Raw genomic sequence first — 16,758 nt, forward strand, 5'->3', positions numbered from 1 at the left:
AATCAGCGGCCGCCAGTGCAGTGCATATTAAGTAGCCATGTGCGCGGATACTGTAGCGGCATCTCCCCGCCTCCTCTCCGCCCCCCACTGAGCATGTGCAAACAGTCTAACGTGGCTAAAGCCGCGTAGAACGCACAGCATGCTGCACTTTTACTACAACGTGCAGCGTTACATGTAACGCAACGTGGGCAGTGTGAACAGCCCACTTGTGTTACATTGCTGTGCGTTGGGGGAGCGTTACAGGCTGCACTAACGTGCGCCTGTAACGTCCCTGTGTGTAAGCAGCCTAAAACAATAAAAGGCTTGAACTACTTCAGTTGTGTGTAATGAATCTAAAATATATGAAAGTCTAATCTTTATCAGTACATTACAGAAAATAATTAACTTTATCACAATATGCTAATTTTTTGAGGACCTGTATGGTGTGTGTGTGCGCTATATGTATAGTGTGTGTTTGTGAGCTATATGTATGATGTGAGTGGAGGTTATCTTTGGCCTTCTCTTCGGCCTGAAAGTCCGCCCAGCGGGAGGGTCTGCCGGACCCGTCGTTGGCGGCCATAGTACATGTGTACACACCTTTAGTCTGCCAACCTAACTGCTGTCCAGAAGGCCATCATTCTGTCCACCAACAGAGCTTTCTGTTGGCGGGCTCTGATGCCTGCCAGCATGTTTGGTTGTTTTTTTTAAATAAATGTTACTATTCCCCCCCCCCCCAGCCAACCACTGCGATCGGCTGTCATAGGCATCAGCCTATGACAGCTGATCGCTTCTGTGCCTCCCAGGGGAACAGTTGTGTCACACAGCTGTTACCAGTACAGCGCTACCTTAGATCGCAGCGCTGTACCGTCCTATTAGATGGCGGTTTTGCCGTCTAACAGTCTCCTAGTGGCGAAACTGATGACTGAGCAGAGCTTCATCATTCAAGGGGAGATGCGTGCGATCTCCTGCAAAATCCCGCCCCAGGACTTCACGCCAATTGGCGTTACGCGGTCCTGGGGCTGCTGCTGCAACCACGCCAATTGGCATGGAACAGTCGTTAAAAGGAAATAAACATGGTAGCCTCCATATCACTCTCACCCCTGCTTCCCTTTAATGCGCAGTGCTTGGGGTAAAGGAAGTCTATGGGTGATGCACTATGTGTAAACAATGGAGTGCGGTGCATTGCAGCGGGCATGTGCAGGACCAACGGGAATCCTAGTGCTGTACTTCCTGCCCAGGGGGGGGGGGGGGGGGAAGTTATGCATATGACTGTCGGCTCACTCTGTCACAGAGTCATGTTTGTCATGTTTTGTGTTGCGGTGGGATGTGGCATCCCACAATGCAAAAACTGTCCCAACTCACTAATCTATCATTATATGTCTATTCATGTAGCTTTAAAGGGGAACTGAAGAGAGAGGTATATGGAGGCTGCCATGTTTATTTCCTTTTAAGCAATACCAGTTGCCTGGCAGCCCTGCTGATCCTCTGCCTCTAATACTATTAGTCATAGCCCCTGAACAAGCATGCAGCAGATCAGGTGTTTCAGACTTTAAAGTCAGATCTGACAAGACTAGCATGCTTGTTTCTGGTGTTATTCAGATACTACTGCAGAGAAATAGACCAGCAGGGCTGCCAGGCAACTGGTATTGATTAAAAGGAAATAAATATGGCAGTCTCCGTATACCTCTCACTTCAGCTCCCCTTTAACAGCTTTGCTGGATGCTGTTCTTTTCTTCAGTGTAATACATGGCTGGCTTCCTCTGAAGCACCCGCAGGACAGAGGTACAGGTGAGGCAATAATAATAATTAATAATTCCTTTTTTTGTATAGCGCCTTTCTCCTGTCGGACTCAAAGCGCTTGCGAGGCAGCCACAAGAGCGCACTCAGTAGGCAGTAGCAGTGTTAGGGAGAATTGCCCAATGAACTCCTTACTGAATAGGTGCTGGCTTACTGAGTAGGAAGAGCCAGGATTTGAACCCAGGACTCCTACATCAGAGGCAGAGCCCTTAACCATTACACTATCCAGCCACTCAATACATGCGGGGGATGAGAGACGAGGTAACCAGCAACCTTGTGTGACATTTATTTATTTATATAGCGCCGACATCTTCCGCAGTGCTGTACAGAGTATATTGTCTTGTCACTAACTGTCCCTCAGAGGGGCTCACAATCTAATCCTACCGTAGTCCTATTATTTTTGCATGTGCATGTGTTGGTGTGAATGGGGAGCGCTCCAATCCAATATAGGCATTGTTTTTAGGGGGGTAGGGGTTGTTTATTGCGGGGTTTGTATACTGAATCAATAAATTATGAAGCATTGTGAGAAATTGGTTCCCTTGTTTGGTTGTTAAGGATATTGGCACCCTTTGCTCCCCCTTAAAGGGGTAAATGCACATTAAATAACCTGTTCTCCAGTATTTAATATGGATCGTAGTCCTATGTCTATGTATGTATCATGTAGTGCATGTATCGTAGTCTAGGGCCAATTTAGGGGGAAGCCAATTGACTTATCTATGTTTGTGGGAGGAAACCAGCGTGCTGGGAGGAAACACACACATATCAGGATGCTGACTTATGCTGCTCCTGGTAGCACCTACAGAGGGGTGCAGAGATTTGCTCATTCTACAGTCCTGGTCAAAAGTTCTGAGAATGGCACAAATACTGGTTTTCAAAGTTTGCTGCTTCAGTATTTTTAGATCTTTTTGTCATCTGTTCCTGTGGTGAATTGAAGTACAATGCATTTCATAATTTTGGAAGGCTTTTATTGAGAATTCCATCGAGTTCAGGGAAAGAGTCAATGGCCTGTATGCAATTCTCTTTTTCTCATACAATGCCTTTTATACCACCAGCAAACAAGACAATACTTAGGTGATACTTTTTCAGACAGGCCCTAAATGCTTTTAAAATATTCCTTTATGTTTGAAGTGAGAAGGATATGGAGACTGACATATTTTTCCTTTTAAACAATACCAGTTGCCTGGCTGCCCTGCCTCTAACACATTTAGCCAGAGACCCTGAACAAGCATGCAGCAGATCAGGGGCGTCTGATATTATTGTCAGATCTGACAAGATTAGCTGCATGCTTGTTTCTGGTGTGATTCAGACACTACTGCAGCCAAATAGAACAGCAGGGCTGCCAGGCAACTGGTATTGTTTAAATGGAAATGCACATGGCAGCCTCCATAGTCTTCTCACTTCAGTTGTCCTTTAAAGGGAACCAGAGATGAAGCACCCTCATGTATTTTACCATATATATCAGTGGGAACATTAGAGAAAACACCTACCCTCCTCTCTGTTTCATCCTTCATGGCTCAGCCTGCTTCTTAGCAGCCCTGATAAAATCCGACTGAGCATTCAGTCTGGCTTTGCTCAGGAATATTTATAGCTCAGTCTGTGTTCTCTCATGTCTTTTCAAGTCCAAGCCTGCCCCCTGCTGGCTCTGCTCAGGAATCATTATAGCCGAGTCATTATAGCAAAGCCAGACTGAATGCTCAGTCGGTGATTTTATTAGGACTGGTAAGAAGCAGGCTGAGCAGTGGAGAATGAAACAGAAAGCAAGGTAGGTGTTTTCTCTAATGTTCCCATGATCTATATGGTAAAATACATGAGGGTGCTTCATCTCTGGTTCACTTTAACTTTGGTTCTGTTTTCCTGTGCGGAAAATGCAGTAAGGGGATCTTGTGCCGTAATATCGGAAGTGATGGGTATTGATGCACTGACTATAGTGACTTCCTTTGTAAGGTTTAAAGAGGAACTTTAGTGAGAAGTTGCAAAGTGAGAAGTTAAAAAATAGAAAATAGATCAAGAAATGGTTGATATTCGCCATGTCATTTGGTCATATTGTTTGAGCCACAATCAGTCTGCACGTCATCATCTTTACTACTGGCAGATATGAAAAGGAAAAGACAGCACCAACTGCAATTATCTATAGCCACACCCCCTAACAATGCGATAGGCTAAAAGGTTGTTTTGTTGTTCTTTTTAAAGATATACATTTATATGCACTGAGGAAGATACTGGTTGCTTGGCAGTAGGAAACAGCTGCTCTTTCCCACCATGCAATGAGCTTCACAGACAGGAAGCTGTCAGGTACATGGTCATGACATCACACCATGCCCTGATGATCCATTCAAGAAAAGGTAAAGATTTCTCATGGGAAAAGGAATGGAATATCCAATGTTACAGCACCAATGGGGATGATGTGCAGTGACCACCCCTGGGGCCATATGGAATTCACTTTTTCTACTTTTTCTACTGAGTTTTCACCCAGGTGATATTTTCCCAACTTGTCATAAAATGCCTTTTAAGCTCCCAGCAAGCAAGATAATATTCAATAATTTTGACAGTCGTTTTTTTTTACCAACGTTTAGTACTTTAATTGTAAAATGCTGAAAAGTTATTTTACAAAGATTTTTAAAAATCTCTCCTAGGAGAAAACTCAGGTGAAAAAGTGAATTGCATATGGGCCCTGGAGTCACAGGGAATCTTCAATAAATGCCAAAGGACCGCTCCATCTAATATCAAATTCTTTAAAATTCTTTCAAATAAAGGCATCTCCATAAAAACAATGTTCAGTCTGCTTGATGAGGCACAGGCGTTTCAAATCATCGCATCAAGCAGGCTGAACATTGATTTTATTTAAATGCCTTTATTTTAAAGAACTTTAAAGAGAACCCGAGACGGAGTTCTTACAGAGGCTGGGTCTGCCTATAGAGCCCAGCCTCTGTTGCTAGTTTCCTCCAAAGCCCCCTGCGCGCTGTGAGACCCCATAAAACACAGCCGTGCTGGCGACATGCAGCCTGTCGCAGCCGGCTGTGTTTATCTCACTAATGCCAGTCTCGCCGCTCCCCCGCCTCCTGAATCGCTCCGGTCCCCGCCCGCGTCCGTTCCCTCCCCGCTGATTGGAGGGAAGGGTGGGGACTGGAGCGATTCAGCAGGCGGGGGAGCAGCCGAGACTGACAGGAGGAGGTAAAAACAGCCGCATAGCGCGGCTGTGATTTATGGGGTCTCGCAGCGCGCAGGGGGGTCTTTGGAGGAAACTAACTAGCAACAGAGGCTGGGCTCTATAGACAGACCCAGCCTCTGTATAAGGATTGCGATGTAAGAACCCCGCCTCGGGTTCTCTTTAAGGCCTCCTTTCCATGAACTGTTGATAGGCAGTGAAATGCCTCTCAAACTCTCACAACTGCTCACTGCTGCCTGGTAACTGCTTACTACTGCCTGGCAACTGCTTGCTGAGCACACAGCTCAACAGTCCGTGGAAAAGCCCAAATAATGAATTTGATTTTAGATGGTGCGGTTGCTGCGGGGGACTGGAGAATTGCTTTGTCACAGCGCAGGCACAGGGCGGCTGCAGGAGACTGGTAGAAGCACCAGCTAAGTTAAAGTGGATCCGAGATAAACTTTTACTTATTGCATAATTGTTCGTTTCATAGTTTATAGGGCATTCCTCAAGCCAAATACTTTTTTGTTTTATTACTCTAATTCCCTATAAACTAAACAGGCCACGCCCACAGCTCAAAGTGCCTTGGCACTCCATGTAGCAAAGGCTTTAGATAAGATATATAGACAAGTTACTTGTCATAGTTAGTTTTTCATCTCTGATCCGCTTTAAATCAGGTTTTGTTTTTTTTTCGTTAAAGTGGACCTGAACTCAGAACTCCTCTCTGCTCTAAAAGATACACAACAGCATAATGACCTTTAAACAAAAAGCATGTATTTGTTACAGCTGATACAAATCCTAAACTAAATCTGCACAGTTTCTACTTCCTGAGTCATGGGAGCAGACATATTGTTTACAGGCTGTGCTTTCCTATGGGCTTATCTGTCATCTATGCCGTGGCAGTCATGTGACACAGGGGAGAGTTATTTTACAAGTTGTGATTAGGCACAGATGAGGGGGAATTAGACAGGCTAAACTCTCTAAATACATTTCTCTGTTTTCCTTCTGTCCTGTGCAAGAGTTCAGGTCCACTTTAAGGTTTCCTTGCAGGCTAGGTTCACACTAGACATGGAAACAGAATGTTGTCCAAACAGAGCCAAGCAGATGAATGGACATGTGGACGGAATCTATGTTGTCTGTATGATCTGTGAAGACACGTCCATTTTCAATGTAGCTTATGTTGTGGAATGCAGTCTTTCCTGGACACCACAGATGAAATGAGTCTATAGAGTTGTGCTACATCCTATCTCTCAAAACTCCTCCCACAGACATCTCTCGAATCAGGTCTCCATTGCTGTCTGTTGTCAAAAGGCGCACAACAGAAACTAACAGATAAGTATAAGGTCAGACAGAGCAGAGCGTACATCAGATCATACATGTTACAGAAACTAACAGATAAGTATAAGGTCAGACAGAGCAGAGCGTACATCAGATCATACATGTTACAGAAACTAACAGATAAGTATAAGGTCAGACAGAGCAGAGCGTACATCAGATCATACATGTTACAGAAACTAACAGATAAGTATATGGTCAGACAGAGCAGAGCGTACATCAGATCATACATGTTGCCAGTCCAACATAATGACCTAGCCTAAAGGGGCCCATACACCTAACGATTTTCCCGCCGATATACGGCCGATTCGATCACAGTGAGCGAATCGGCTGTAAAATCGCCGCACACACCACTGACAGAACGATCAATTTCCATCCGAAATCGATCGTTCCCATCGATCGGTCAGTGTGCGGAAGATTTTTCTCGATTGCTGGTGGGTCAGGAGTGCGTCGATAGCGGTGTTCGAATGCCCGACGACCGACGCAATACAGCGGGTATACATTACCTGTTCCGGCCAGCGCAAGTCCCCGCTGTCTTCTTTCCGCGCTGGGTTCCGGACCGGCTGCAGCTACACAACTTCCTGCCCCGGCAGGAAGTTTAATCAGTAGAGCGCCCTCTACTGTTTAAACTTCCCCTGGACAAGAAGTTCGGTAGCTGCAGGAACGGTCTTGAGCCCGGAGCGGAGAAGAAGACAGCGGGGACTAGGGGACGGCTAGAAAAGGTAATGTATGCACAGTATTCCACAGATTGTGAACGGTTTCAGGCTGAAACCGATTCACAATCTGTTTGCAGTAAAGATGGTCATACGATCCCTCTCTGATCAGATTCGATCAGAGAGGGATCTATCTGTTGGTCGAATCTGATGGCAAATCAACCAGTGTATGGCCACCTTAAGGGTGCATACACATATCTAATATTGTCTGGCCAATGATTGGTCAATTCTACCACCTCCATGTAGTATGATAATTCACACATACATGTGCCTCACACCTCTGAAATCTCCCTTCTAAAACACATCTGTCACTCTCCTACCTTTGAAATATTTAAGCACTCCATCAAAACTCACTTATTCCAACTAGCATGCACTCTTAAAGGACAATTGAAGTGAGAGGGTTATGGAGGGTGCCATATTTTTGTCATTATAAGCAATACAAGTTACCTGGCAGCCTCTAATACTTTTAGCCATAGACCCTAAACAAGATAAAGGCAGATCAGAGATTTCTGACATTGTCAGATCTGACAAGATTAGCCGCATGTTTGTTCCTGGTGTGATTCAGACACTACTTTTTGTCCCTAGGGTTGTACAACGGCAATGGGGCATGATCTGCGTATGGAGAAAAAATATCTATTTAGAAAGGGGTCCTTCACAGTGAGGGTGGTTAAAATCTGGAATATCTTACCTCAGGAAGTAGTCATGGCAAACTCTATATCTACATTTGAAGAGGGCTTGGATGCTTTTCTTGCATTGAAGGGCATCCATGGCTATAATTCTTAGGTAATTCCCAGGAGAGTGACTACCATCAGGAGTCGGAAAGGATTTTTTTCCCTTTTAAGGCTAATTGGCCCAGGCCTTGTAAGGCTGTCCAGCCTCCCCTGGATCAATAGGAGAATATGCGGGTTAAGTATGGTGCTTTTTTTTTTTTCTGGATGGACGGATGTCTTTTTTCAACCTAACTATGTATACTGCAGATAAATACATCAGCAGGGCTGCCAGACAACTGGTATTGTTTAACAGGAAACAAATATGGTAGCCTCCATATACCTCTCACTACAATTGTCCTTTAAAGGGGAACAGAAGTAAGAGGTATACGGAGGCTGACATATTTATTTCTTTTTAATCAATACCAGTTGCCTGGCAGCCCTGCTGATCCTCTGCCTCTAATACTATTAGCCACAGCCCCTGAACAAGCATGCAGCAGATCAGGTGTTTCAGACTTTAAAGTCAGATCTGATAAGACTAGCTGCATGCTTGTTTCTGGTGTGATTCAGACACTACTGCAGAGAAATAGACCAGCAGGGCTGCCATGCAACTGGTATTGATTAAAAGGAAATAAATATGGCAGCCTCCGTATACCTCTTACTGCAGTTCCCCTTTAACCATTTTAGCCAACTGGACGTGACTGATACATCCATTTGGCTGCTGCTGTGCGCTCCCGCGCCACCCCCGTTAGCCCGGACATCAACATTCATTGATCCAAGTCCCTGGTAGAAAGACCCGACGGCTTCTTTGAGAAGCTGCAATCATTCTGAAGAAAAAAAATAAAAAATCTAGTCCTCCATATACTTCCTGGAAGCGAAATTGTTCGCTTCCAGGACTAAAAAAAAAAAAAAAAAAAAACAATTTTTTTGACTGTGGCCATCTTGTGGCCAAATAGTAAAACTACATCCACATTTTAATTAAATAAACACATATTATTACATTTAAAATTAATGGTTTATCTCCCACACCAAAAATTAGCCAAATAAAATTTTTAATGAAAAAAAAAAAATTAGTTAGTAATAGTTACCTAAGGGTCTGAACTTTAATATGAATGTGAAGAGGGTGTATTACTAATATTTTTTAAATTATAAGCTTCTAAATAGTTATGGACGCAAAACTGAAAAAAATTCCTTTATTTCCAAATAAAATATTGGTGCCTTACATTGTGATAGGGACATCATTTATATGGTGTAATAACCGGGACAAATGGGCAAAAAAAATACATAGGTTTTAATTATGGTAGCATGTATTATTTTAAAGCTATAATGGCCAAAAACTGAGAAATAATGATTTTTTTCCATTTTTTTCTTAATATTCCTGTGAAAATGCATTTTGAAAAAAGAATTCTTAGCAAAATGTACCACCCAAAGAAAGCTTAATTAGTGGTGGAAAAAACAAGATATAGATCATTTCATTATGATTAGTAGTGATAAAGTTATTGGCGAATGAATGGGAGGTCAAAATTGCTTGGATGCATAAGGTGAAAAACGTCCGAGGGCTGAAATGGTTAAGTCATTCCCTTTCAACCGATGGCCAAGCTATGCTTCTCACCAAATACAGTAGAATCCCTTTATAGCAAACTCTAAGGGACCAGGAAAAGTATCATTTTGCAGACTTTAAGACACACCTAGGTTTGGAGGACAAAAACTAAGGGGAATAAAATATATATATATATATATATTGCAGTGGCATCTTACGGACTCCCCCCCCCCCCCCCGTTTATATTTACGCTTCTTGTCAAGCTGCTCTGATCCGTTCAAAAGGAATTAGCTGCAGAAGCCATCTACTAATCAGGCGTGGGGTGCTGCCCTAGATCGATAATCACGCTGCTCACATCTCCCATCTTAATAGGAGCCGACCGATGTTCTCGAGGGCGGGTCCACAGCTCAGTCATTGGGGCCAATCACTGCACTCCCTGCTGCTGTGGGAGTGCAGTGACTGGCCATTATTGTGTACAGTGAATGCATCCCATATTACGCGAGTGTGTGCAGTGTGTTCAGTGATTATGCAATGTGCACGTATAGATGCATGCCTTGCTTTGCACTTACTGAGCGTACACTCAGAATGACAATAAGGTCCCTTTATTTCCAATATATATACACAATGGCCACATCCACAGCAGAGGAGGGGGGGAAGCCTCCATCCATAGCACCACAGTCCTCTCGGCCTTCACTTCTGAGGCTGGTGTAATTCCACAGTTGCTCTTGGCAAAGCAGGCAAAAGGTGAAGTTCTCTGTCCGATATTTCGACGCTTACTTTGCGGCGAGCTGCTTCCTCTCTGCGGCCCGCGCCCGAGCCTCCAGCTCATCTGTGAGGAGTGCCAGGCGGGCGATCTCTGTCTCCATGGAGCTCAGTCTGGCCTCCTGCTCCTCCTCTTTCCTGCGAGAATTTGAAGCTTGCCTTGAGTACTCTGCCACCATACAGCCGCCTCCTATTAGGAAGATGATGGACTCTCCCAGAAGCTCCGCCCCCAGTTCAGCTGCCGCCTCCTCATTCAGGGGCTTAATGGCAGCTCCGCGGAATCCCATAATCCTCATCTTCGCCCGCATCTCCACCCAGTGATAAACTGCAAAACATGACCAATATGAGTCACCAGCATATACTGTCCAAGCCAATACATCTACAAAGAATAGTACAATCATCTGCATGGGGCATAACACCTAATCTATCTCACCTATCTACATGAAAGAACAATTGAATAGGGATATGGAGGCTGCCATATGCATTTCCTTTTAAAGTGGAATTCTCACCATAAAAATCAAATTTCAACAGCAACTGGTCTGAGTGTATTAAGGGATAAAGATGCTAATCCTGCATTCAAAACTTTTTCTGCTGTTATGATTTGCAGTTATCACATACTTTAGGAGCACTGGCCCTTTAATAGTCAGTGCCAATCAGTTGCATGCTGGGGTTTCTTTTTATCTATAATCTATTCCTCCTCTTCCATTTATTTCCCTGCCTAGCTGCTTATCTGAAACACGATCTCTTGCTCACTTGTGTTTACGAACAAGGCTGAGGTGACTCAGCGATTGGAGAAAAGAAAAAAAAAGTAAAGGTCAGAAATGACATCAGAATTTAGCCTAAACTGTGGGCAAAAGACATAGCCCCCACCAGTAACAGAAGTCTCTTCATTTACTATATAACATTCACTGAAATCAAAATTTGGACAGTACAATGCATGTGTTATGTAAGTAGATCAAATATATATATATATATATATATATATATATATATATATATATATATAAAAATATATATATATATATATATATATATATATATATATATATATATATATATATATATATATATATATATATATATATATATATATGTGTGTGTGTGTGTGTGTTTTCTTTCCTGGCATAGTATGGCTAATCCTCCTGCTTTAAAGTGAACCAGAGATGAAGCACCCTCATGTATTTTACCATATATATCAGTGGGAACATTAGATAAAACACCTACCCTGCTCTCTGTTTCATTCTTCACTGCTCAGCCTGCTTCTAATCAGCCCTGATAAAACCCTCAACTGAGAATTCAGTCTGGCTTTGCTCAGGAATCATTATAGCTGAGTCTGTCTTCTCTGATGTCTTTTCAAGCCCAAGCCTGCCCCCTTGTCCTGTGTCCCACGGTGGTCTCGCTGTGCTCCTCCGAACAGCAGGGATGTAAATATTTACGTTCCTGGCTCCAGTACAGGCGCAGTGTCGGCTCTCCGATCGGAGATAGTCGAAAACAGCCGATCGCTGGTCCGCTCTACTGTGCAGGTGCAAATCTCCTGCGCCTGCGTAGTAGAGTGGACCCAACAGAGATCGGCTATTTCCGTGCCGAGAACCGCAACAGCGCCACCCGCTGGAGCCAGGGAAGAATAGATCAAGCATTGTCAGGCTTGCCGAGCCAGAATTGCGGGACGCTTCCGGGGAGCCAGCGCTGGATTGCCTGCAGCTGTCAAGGATTGGGGAAGCCTCATTAATGCTTCCCCCTCCCGAGGTAAGTACCCCCCAGGGGACTTTTTAGTACAGAGTCTCTTTAAAGGGGAATGAAACTGATAACTGAAAGGAAACAAACTGAGAAGGATCTGGATTTTTCCTTTTAAAATAATACCAGTTGCCTGACTCTCCTGCTGATTCTGTGTCTCTAATATTTTTAGCCACAGCCCCTCAACAAGCATGCAGATCAGGTGCTCTGACTGAAGTCAGACTGAATTGGCTGTATGCTTGTTACAGGAGTGTGATGCAGCCAAAGAGATCAGCAGGACTGCCAAGCAACTGGTATTGTTTAAAAGGAAACATCCACATCCCTCTCAGTTACCTATTGCTAGATACAAGAGTATTAGTGCAACATTTTTCCCTTCCACCACTTTATTATTAATAGAAGATAGTCTTATACAGTTACCCGTGTCCTTGATGTACCTGTATACCAGAAGAAGGTGCAGAACAACAGGAGTACCAGGATACAGCTGATATACAGCTTAAGGCTCATACACACATCAGACCATAGTCTTTGGAAAATGAAAGATCACAGACCAATTTTACCCCCTTCCATGTAGTATGAGAGCCATACCTACACAGTCTATTCTATGGAGCTGAACTCCCCATCAGACAGAAATCTTTGCAAGATGCTGCACACAAAGATGCTGTAGACATGCAACAGATCAGTATCTGCAAAAGATCTGTTCCTGCAAAATGCATTCATAGTCTATGATATTTGCAGATCATCATGCACACCTTGTTTAACAGACATTTATCTGCAGATCAGATCCACCAGGATGGATTTTCAGATCTGCAGATGATTGTCTGATCTGCAGATGAATGTCAGTTAAACAAGGTGTGTATGATGATCTGTAGATCTCATAGACAATGAATGCAATTTGCAGGAACGGATCTTTGGCAGGAACAGATCTTTTGCAGATACTGATCTTTTGTGTCTGTACAGCATCTGTGTGTGCAGCATCTTGCAAAGATTTTTTTCTGATGGGGAGTTCAGCTCCATAGAATAGACTGTGTAGAGTATGGCTCTCGTACTACATGGAAGGGGGTAAGATTGGTCTGTGATCTTTCATTTTCCAAAGACTATAGTCTGATGTGTGTATGAGCCTTTACCCTGCTCCTGCAAAAGTCCTGGCTGCGTTAAAAGGGGAACTGAAGTAAGAGGTATACGGAGGCTGCCATATTTATTTCCTTTTAATCAATACCAGTTGCCTGGCAGCCCTGCTGGTCTATTTCTCTGCAGTAGTATCTGAATAACACCAGAAACAAACATGCAGCTAGTCTTGTCAGATCTGACTTTAAAGTCTGAAACACCTGATCTGCTGCATGCTTGTTCAGGGGCTATAGCTATTAGAGGCAGAGGATCAGCAGGACTGCCAGGCAACTGGTATTGCTTAAAAGGAAATAAACATGGCAGCCTCCATATACGTCTCTCTTCAGTTCCCCTTTAATTACTAGTCCCCCTCCAGGTCCACATGGATGGTAGGGAATGATGTAATTCGGCTGTCAGCTATTACTGGTGGCCGAATTACAGTGTTTTAAAAGCAACTTCATCTCCATCTTCTGACAGCCCCGAAGTGACGAAGCTCCGCTACAGCCATAATTCTTATTACGGCCTATGGTGGTGCCGGCTGCGCCCAAATCTCCTGCGTTGGATACAACATATTCGGAACAACAGGGAGCTGTCCCCGCCTCCTTGCTCCTACTGACACATTGCCATGGTGACGACTGATGCATCATTTAGAAATGGACCCTCCCTAAGTGAGCGGCTTTCCACTGCTCCAATGCCGTCAGAGTGACTCACAGAGGTATCGGGCCAGTGGAAAGCCATGCAGTTCGTGTCCATTTCCAAAAAAAACGCATCAGCCGTCGACACAGCAACACATCATTACAAGCAAGGAGGCTGGGAGGAATGAGGTATAACCAGAAGAGAGCTTCCTGTCACTCTGCACCTGCTTCCAGTATACAGGCACTACGAGGACACAAGTAATGGTATAAAATTAAGGTGCCCATACATCAGATGATGTATGGGCAGATCAACCAAGAGACAGATCTCTCTCTGATCGAAGATCTGTTGCCGGCCCATACACCACAGAATGAAATCTCCCAGAAATCACCCTTGGGACAGTGTAAAATGTGCCCCGTGCAGCATAATTAACCAGTCGTGGTTCGTTGCTGGCTCCGTCCTCGTACAGGAGCCCCACATGGTTGTCAGTGTAACCACGCGCAGGAATACGCGTGAATGTGGACAGAGGACGGAGACAGCGGCAATCACCGACAGGTAAAGTATACTGCACGGGACAAATTTTACACTATGGGGGACAGCGCCCGGATTTCTGTCACGTTTGTTCCCGATATCGCACGCTGTTACTGCCACGCACCCCATCCACGAAACCTGTTGGTCCTACATCTTGCAGCATCGTCCATCGGGCATGCTCATGGCGGCACCGATTTTAATCCGATCCAATTATGATAATCAAATTGGATGGTCGATCGGCCGCCAAATGTTTGGCCACCATTAGCTTTCACTGTGCGTTCCATCACTCCAGTACTTCCTCCTTCAAAGCCAGATGGAAGAAACATTGGAGTGATGTTGGAACGCAACAAGCATGCGTGCGCACACGCAAACACACCTGGAAGTAGGAAGACAAGCAAGAGAATGGTGACTACCGGTGCAGGCTAAGATGGGTGGTTAGAAGGACCCCCTGCTTCCCTACACATGGGGGTGGAGGATGGCTATACTGGGGAGGCTGGCACTACTAGCAGCAGATGTCTATACTGTGGCCATTGCTATGGAAACAGAATGTCATGATGGCCACAACTATTAGAGGACCCCTGACACGTGGGGGTTCCCTGGCTGAAGGGAACAGCAGAGGTAAACGGGGTGCGGGTTACTAGGAGGGCCCTAAAGTTTACTGGGAACCCCATAATTAGTATTCCCTCCTGCACACACGAGGTAGAGGGGACAGGAAGCGGGGAACACACACAGGACAGGAGCAGACAGTTACCCAGAGCAACCAGTCAGCGCGCTGCAGCACAGGACACGTGACCGGTTGCCCGGGGTGACCTCTGCTGTCACGTGCGGAGCAGCAGCACGGAGATTGGCTCACACTGGGCGGGCGGCAGGCAGATGTAGTTGCGGAAGAACTCGCTCCTCCGGGCTCCGGCCTTGATGCGGTTGGCGAGCGGCTTGCTGACCTGCCGGACCCCCAAGTACAGAAGCTTCGCTATGGGGAAGGCGCCGACCACCATCTTCCCTCACGTCACTACAATTCCGCACCACGTGATTCCCGACTCCGCCTCCGAGCCTCGCCCCTTCCCTTGTCAAAGTTGTACCACGTGACTCCCCCTCACCTGCCAGACAGTGCCAGCAGGGCGGAGACGCGGGCGGGGTTCCTCCTCACAGTTCGACGAGTACCTGAGGAAAGGGGAGGGGCGATGATAGTACTGCCCCCAGAGGCAGCACAGCTAAAGCTTGGGAGAGGTGATGGTAGAGGATGACACTCCCCAGAGGAGGGCAAGCCAAGGGGTGGGTGAAAGTGTAACTCAGCAGAGGCAGGAAGGGGGTGAGGAGGAGAACCTAGTGCAAAGCTCCCAACTGTCCCTCTTTGGGAGCCCTGTCCCTCTTTCCTCATCATTTGTCCCTCTTTCAGGACTTTGTCCCTCTTTCTATGTAAATATATGTTTCTCTCCTAAAAAATGGGTTTGATTGACTCTAAACTTTATTCCCAACCTTGAAATTGATATATTACTAATTTTAAAGTATTACTATGAAGGAAAATGAACCAGGATAGAAAGGACCAGTGTGGTTTGAATTATAAAACAACATATTTTTCTTATAAAATCTTTATGGTATGTGTGACTAGGGGTGTGCTGGGGGCATGATCAGGGGTGTGTCAGGGGCGTGGCTTGGCCCCTGACTGGTGGCCAGGTAACTGGCCAGGTAACTGGATGGCCAGGTAACTGGTATTGCTTAAAAGGAAATAAATATGGCAGCCTCCATATCCCTCTCGCTTCAGTTGTCCTTTAAGATTCTCCATCTGATTGATTACTTATCACAGAACTTATCAAAGGGATCAATGTTGAAAACGTTTTTGGTTCTGTCTGTTTCCTCCTGCAGTGTCACAGAATACTTCTGTCTTGTGATGTACTACTGGATCTACTGTTACTGAGCGACATATAGAAGGTGTGTTATACAGTAAGTGTGTCTGCTAACTCTTATACCATTACCTCATACCCAACTGGTGGGGGCGCTCTTGCTCTGTGGTGTTGGGAGGGGGACAGCCAGAATGCGATGTATGTAGACAGACTCCGCCCTGAACTGCGTGGCCAATCGAGGTGCTTGTTTTCTGTACGGAAACAGCTAAAAACAACTTAGGAGCGGCATAAACGCTAAGCATGGTCATGCTGCCTTCCATAGTTACGCACGCCCCTTTAAATGCCGGTGCTGCTTTAAATATCGCTTCACTAGTGCGACTGCTACTATGTTATTTAATATAGTAGTGGCCACGCTAGTAAAGTGTCACAGTCGCGATACTTAATTGTAAAATTTAAAATATGTACAAACATACAAATAAGAAATACGTTTTTTTCCAGAGTAAAATGAGCCATAAATGACTTTTCTCCTATGTTGCTGTCACTTGCAGTAGGTAGTAGAAATCTGATAGAAGAGACATGTTTTTGACTAGTTCATCTCTTCATGGGGGATTCTCAGGGATTTATTTATTTTCAAAAGCACTTAGTGAATGGCAGTTGCTCTGTCCAACTGCCAAACAACTGTGTAGCAAGCAGGGAAGCTGGCCAGCATCATTGTTTCAATTATTTTTAGGGAATATTTTTATAAAGAATAAAAGTCTTGCTGAGAATCCCCTATGAAGAGATGGACTAGTCCAAAACCAGTCATTTTTGTCAGATTTCTACTACCTACTGTAAGTGACAGCAACATAGGAGAAAAGTAATTTATGGCTCATTTTACTCTGGAAAAAATGTACTTCTTATTTGTTTATGTTTGCACATATTTTAAATTTTAAAATTT

General features: G+C 44.7%; 2 protein-coding genes across 11 annotated transcripts in view; one reads left to right on the plus strand and one right to left on the minus strand.

Moving 5' to 3' along the window:
- The first annotated feature begins 4,093 nt into the window (after positions 1-4,093).
- The window catches only part of GIPR (gastric inhibitory polypeptide receptor), a 309,157-nt gene continuing 296,492 nt past the window's right edge, over positions 4,094-16,758 (plus strand). The window contains exons 1-2 of one of the 10 annotated variants that reach the window (XM_068250112.1): positions 4,094-4,118; positions 15,844-15,921. The gene's annotated coding sequence lies outside the window, so the exon portion shown is untranslated. The other 9 variants (XM_068250105.1, XM_068250107.1, XM_068250106.1 and 6 more) reach the window with 9 other exon arrangements.
- OPA3 (outer mitochondrial membrane lipid metabolism regulator OPA3) lies at positions 9,803-15,051 on the minus strand. The gene is made up of 2 exons (XM_068250128.1): positions 14,834-15,051; positions 9,803-10,303 (listed from the first exon to the last, which is right to left on the minus strand). Exons 1-2 carry the CDS (start codon positions 14,973-14,975, stop codon positions 9,990-9,992), a joined length of 456 nt encoding a protein of 151 aa, XP_068106229.1. The 5' UTR covers positions 14,976-15,051; the 3' UTR covers positions 9,803-9,989.

The sequence above is a fragment of the Hyperolius riggenbachi genome, chromosome 8 (assembly GCF_040937935.1).
Source record: "Hyperolius riggenbachi isolate aHypRig1 chromosome 8, aHypRig1.pri, whole genome shotgun sequence".
In the NCBI taxonomy this organism is placed as follows: domain Eukaryota; kingdom Metazoa; phylum Chordata; class Amphibia; order Anura; family Hyperoliidae; genus Hyperolius; species Hyperolius riggenbachi.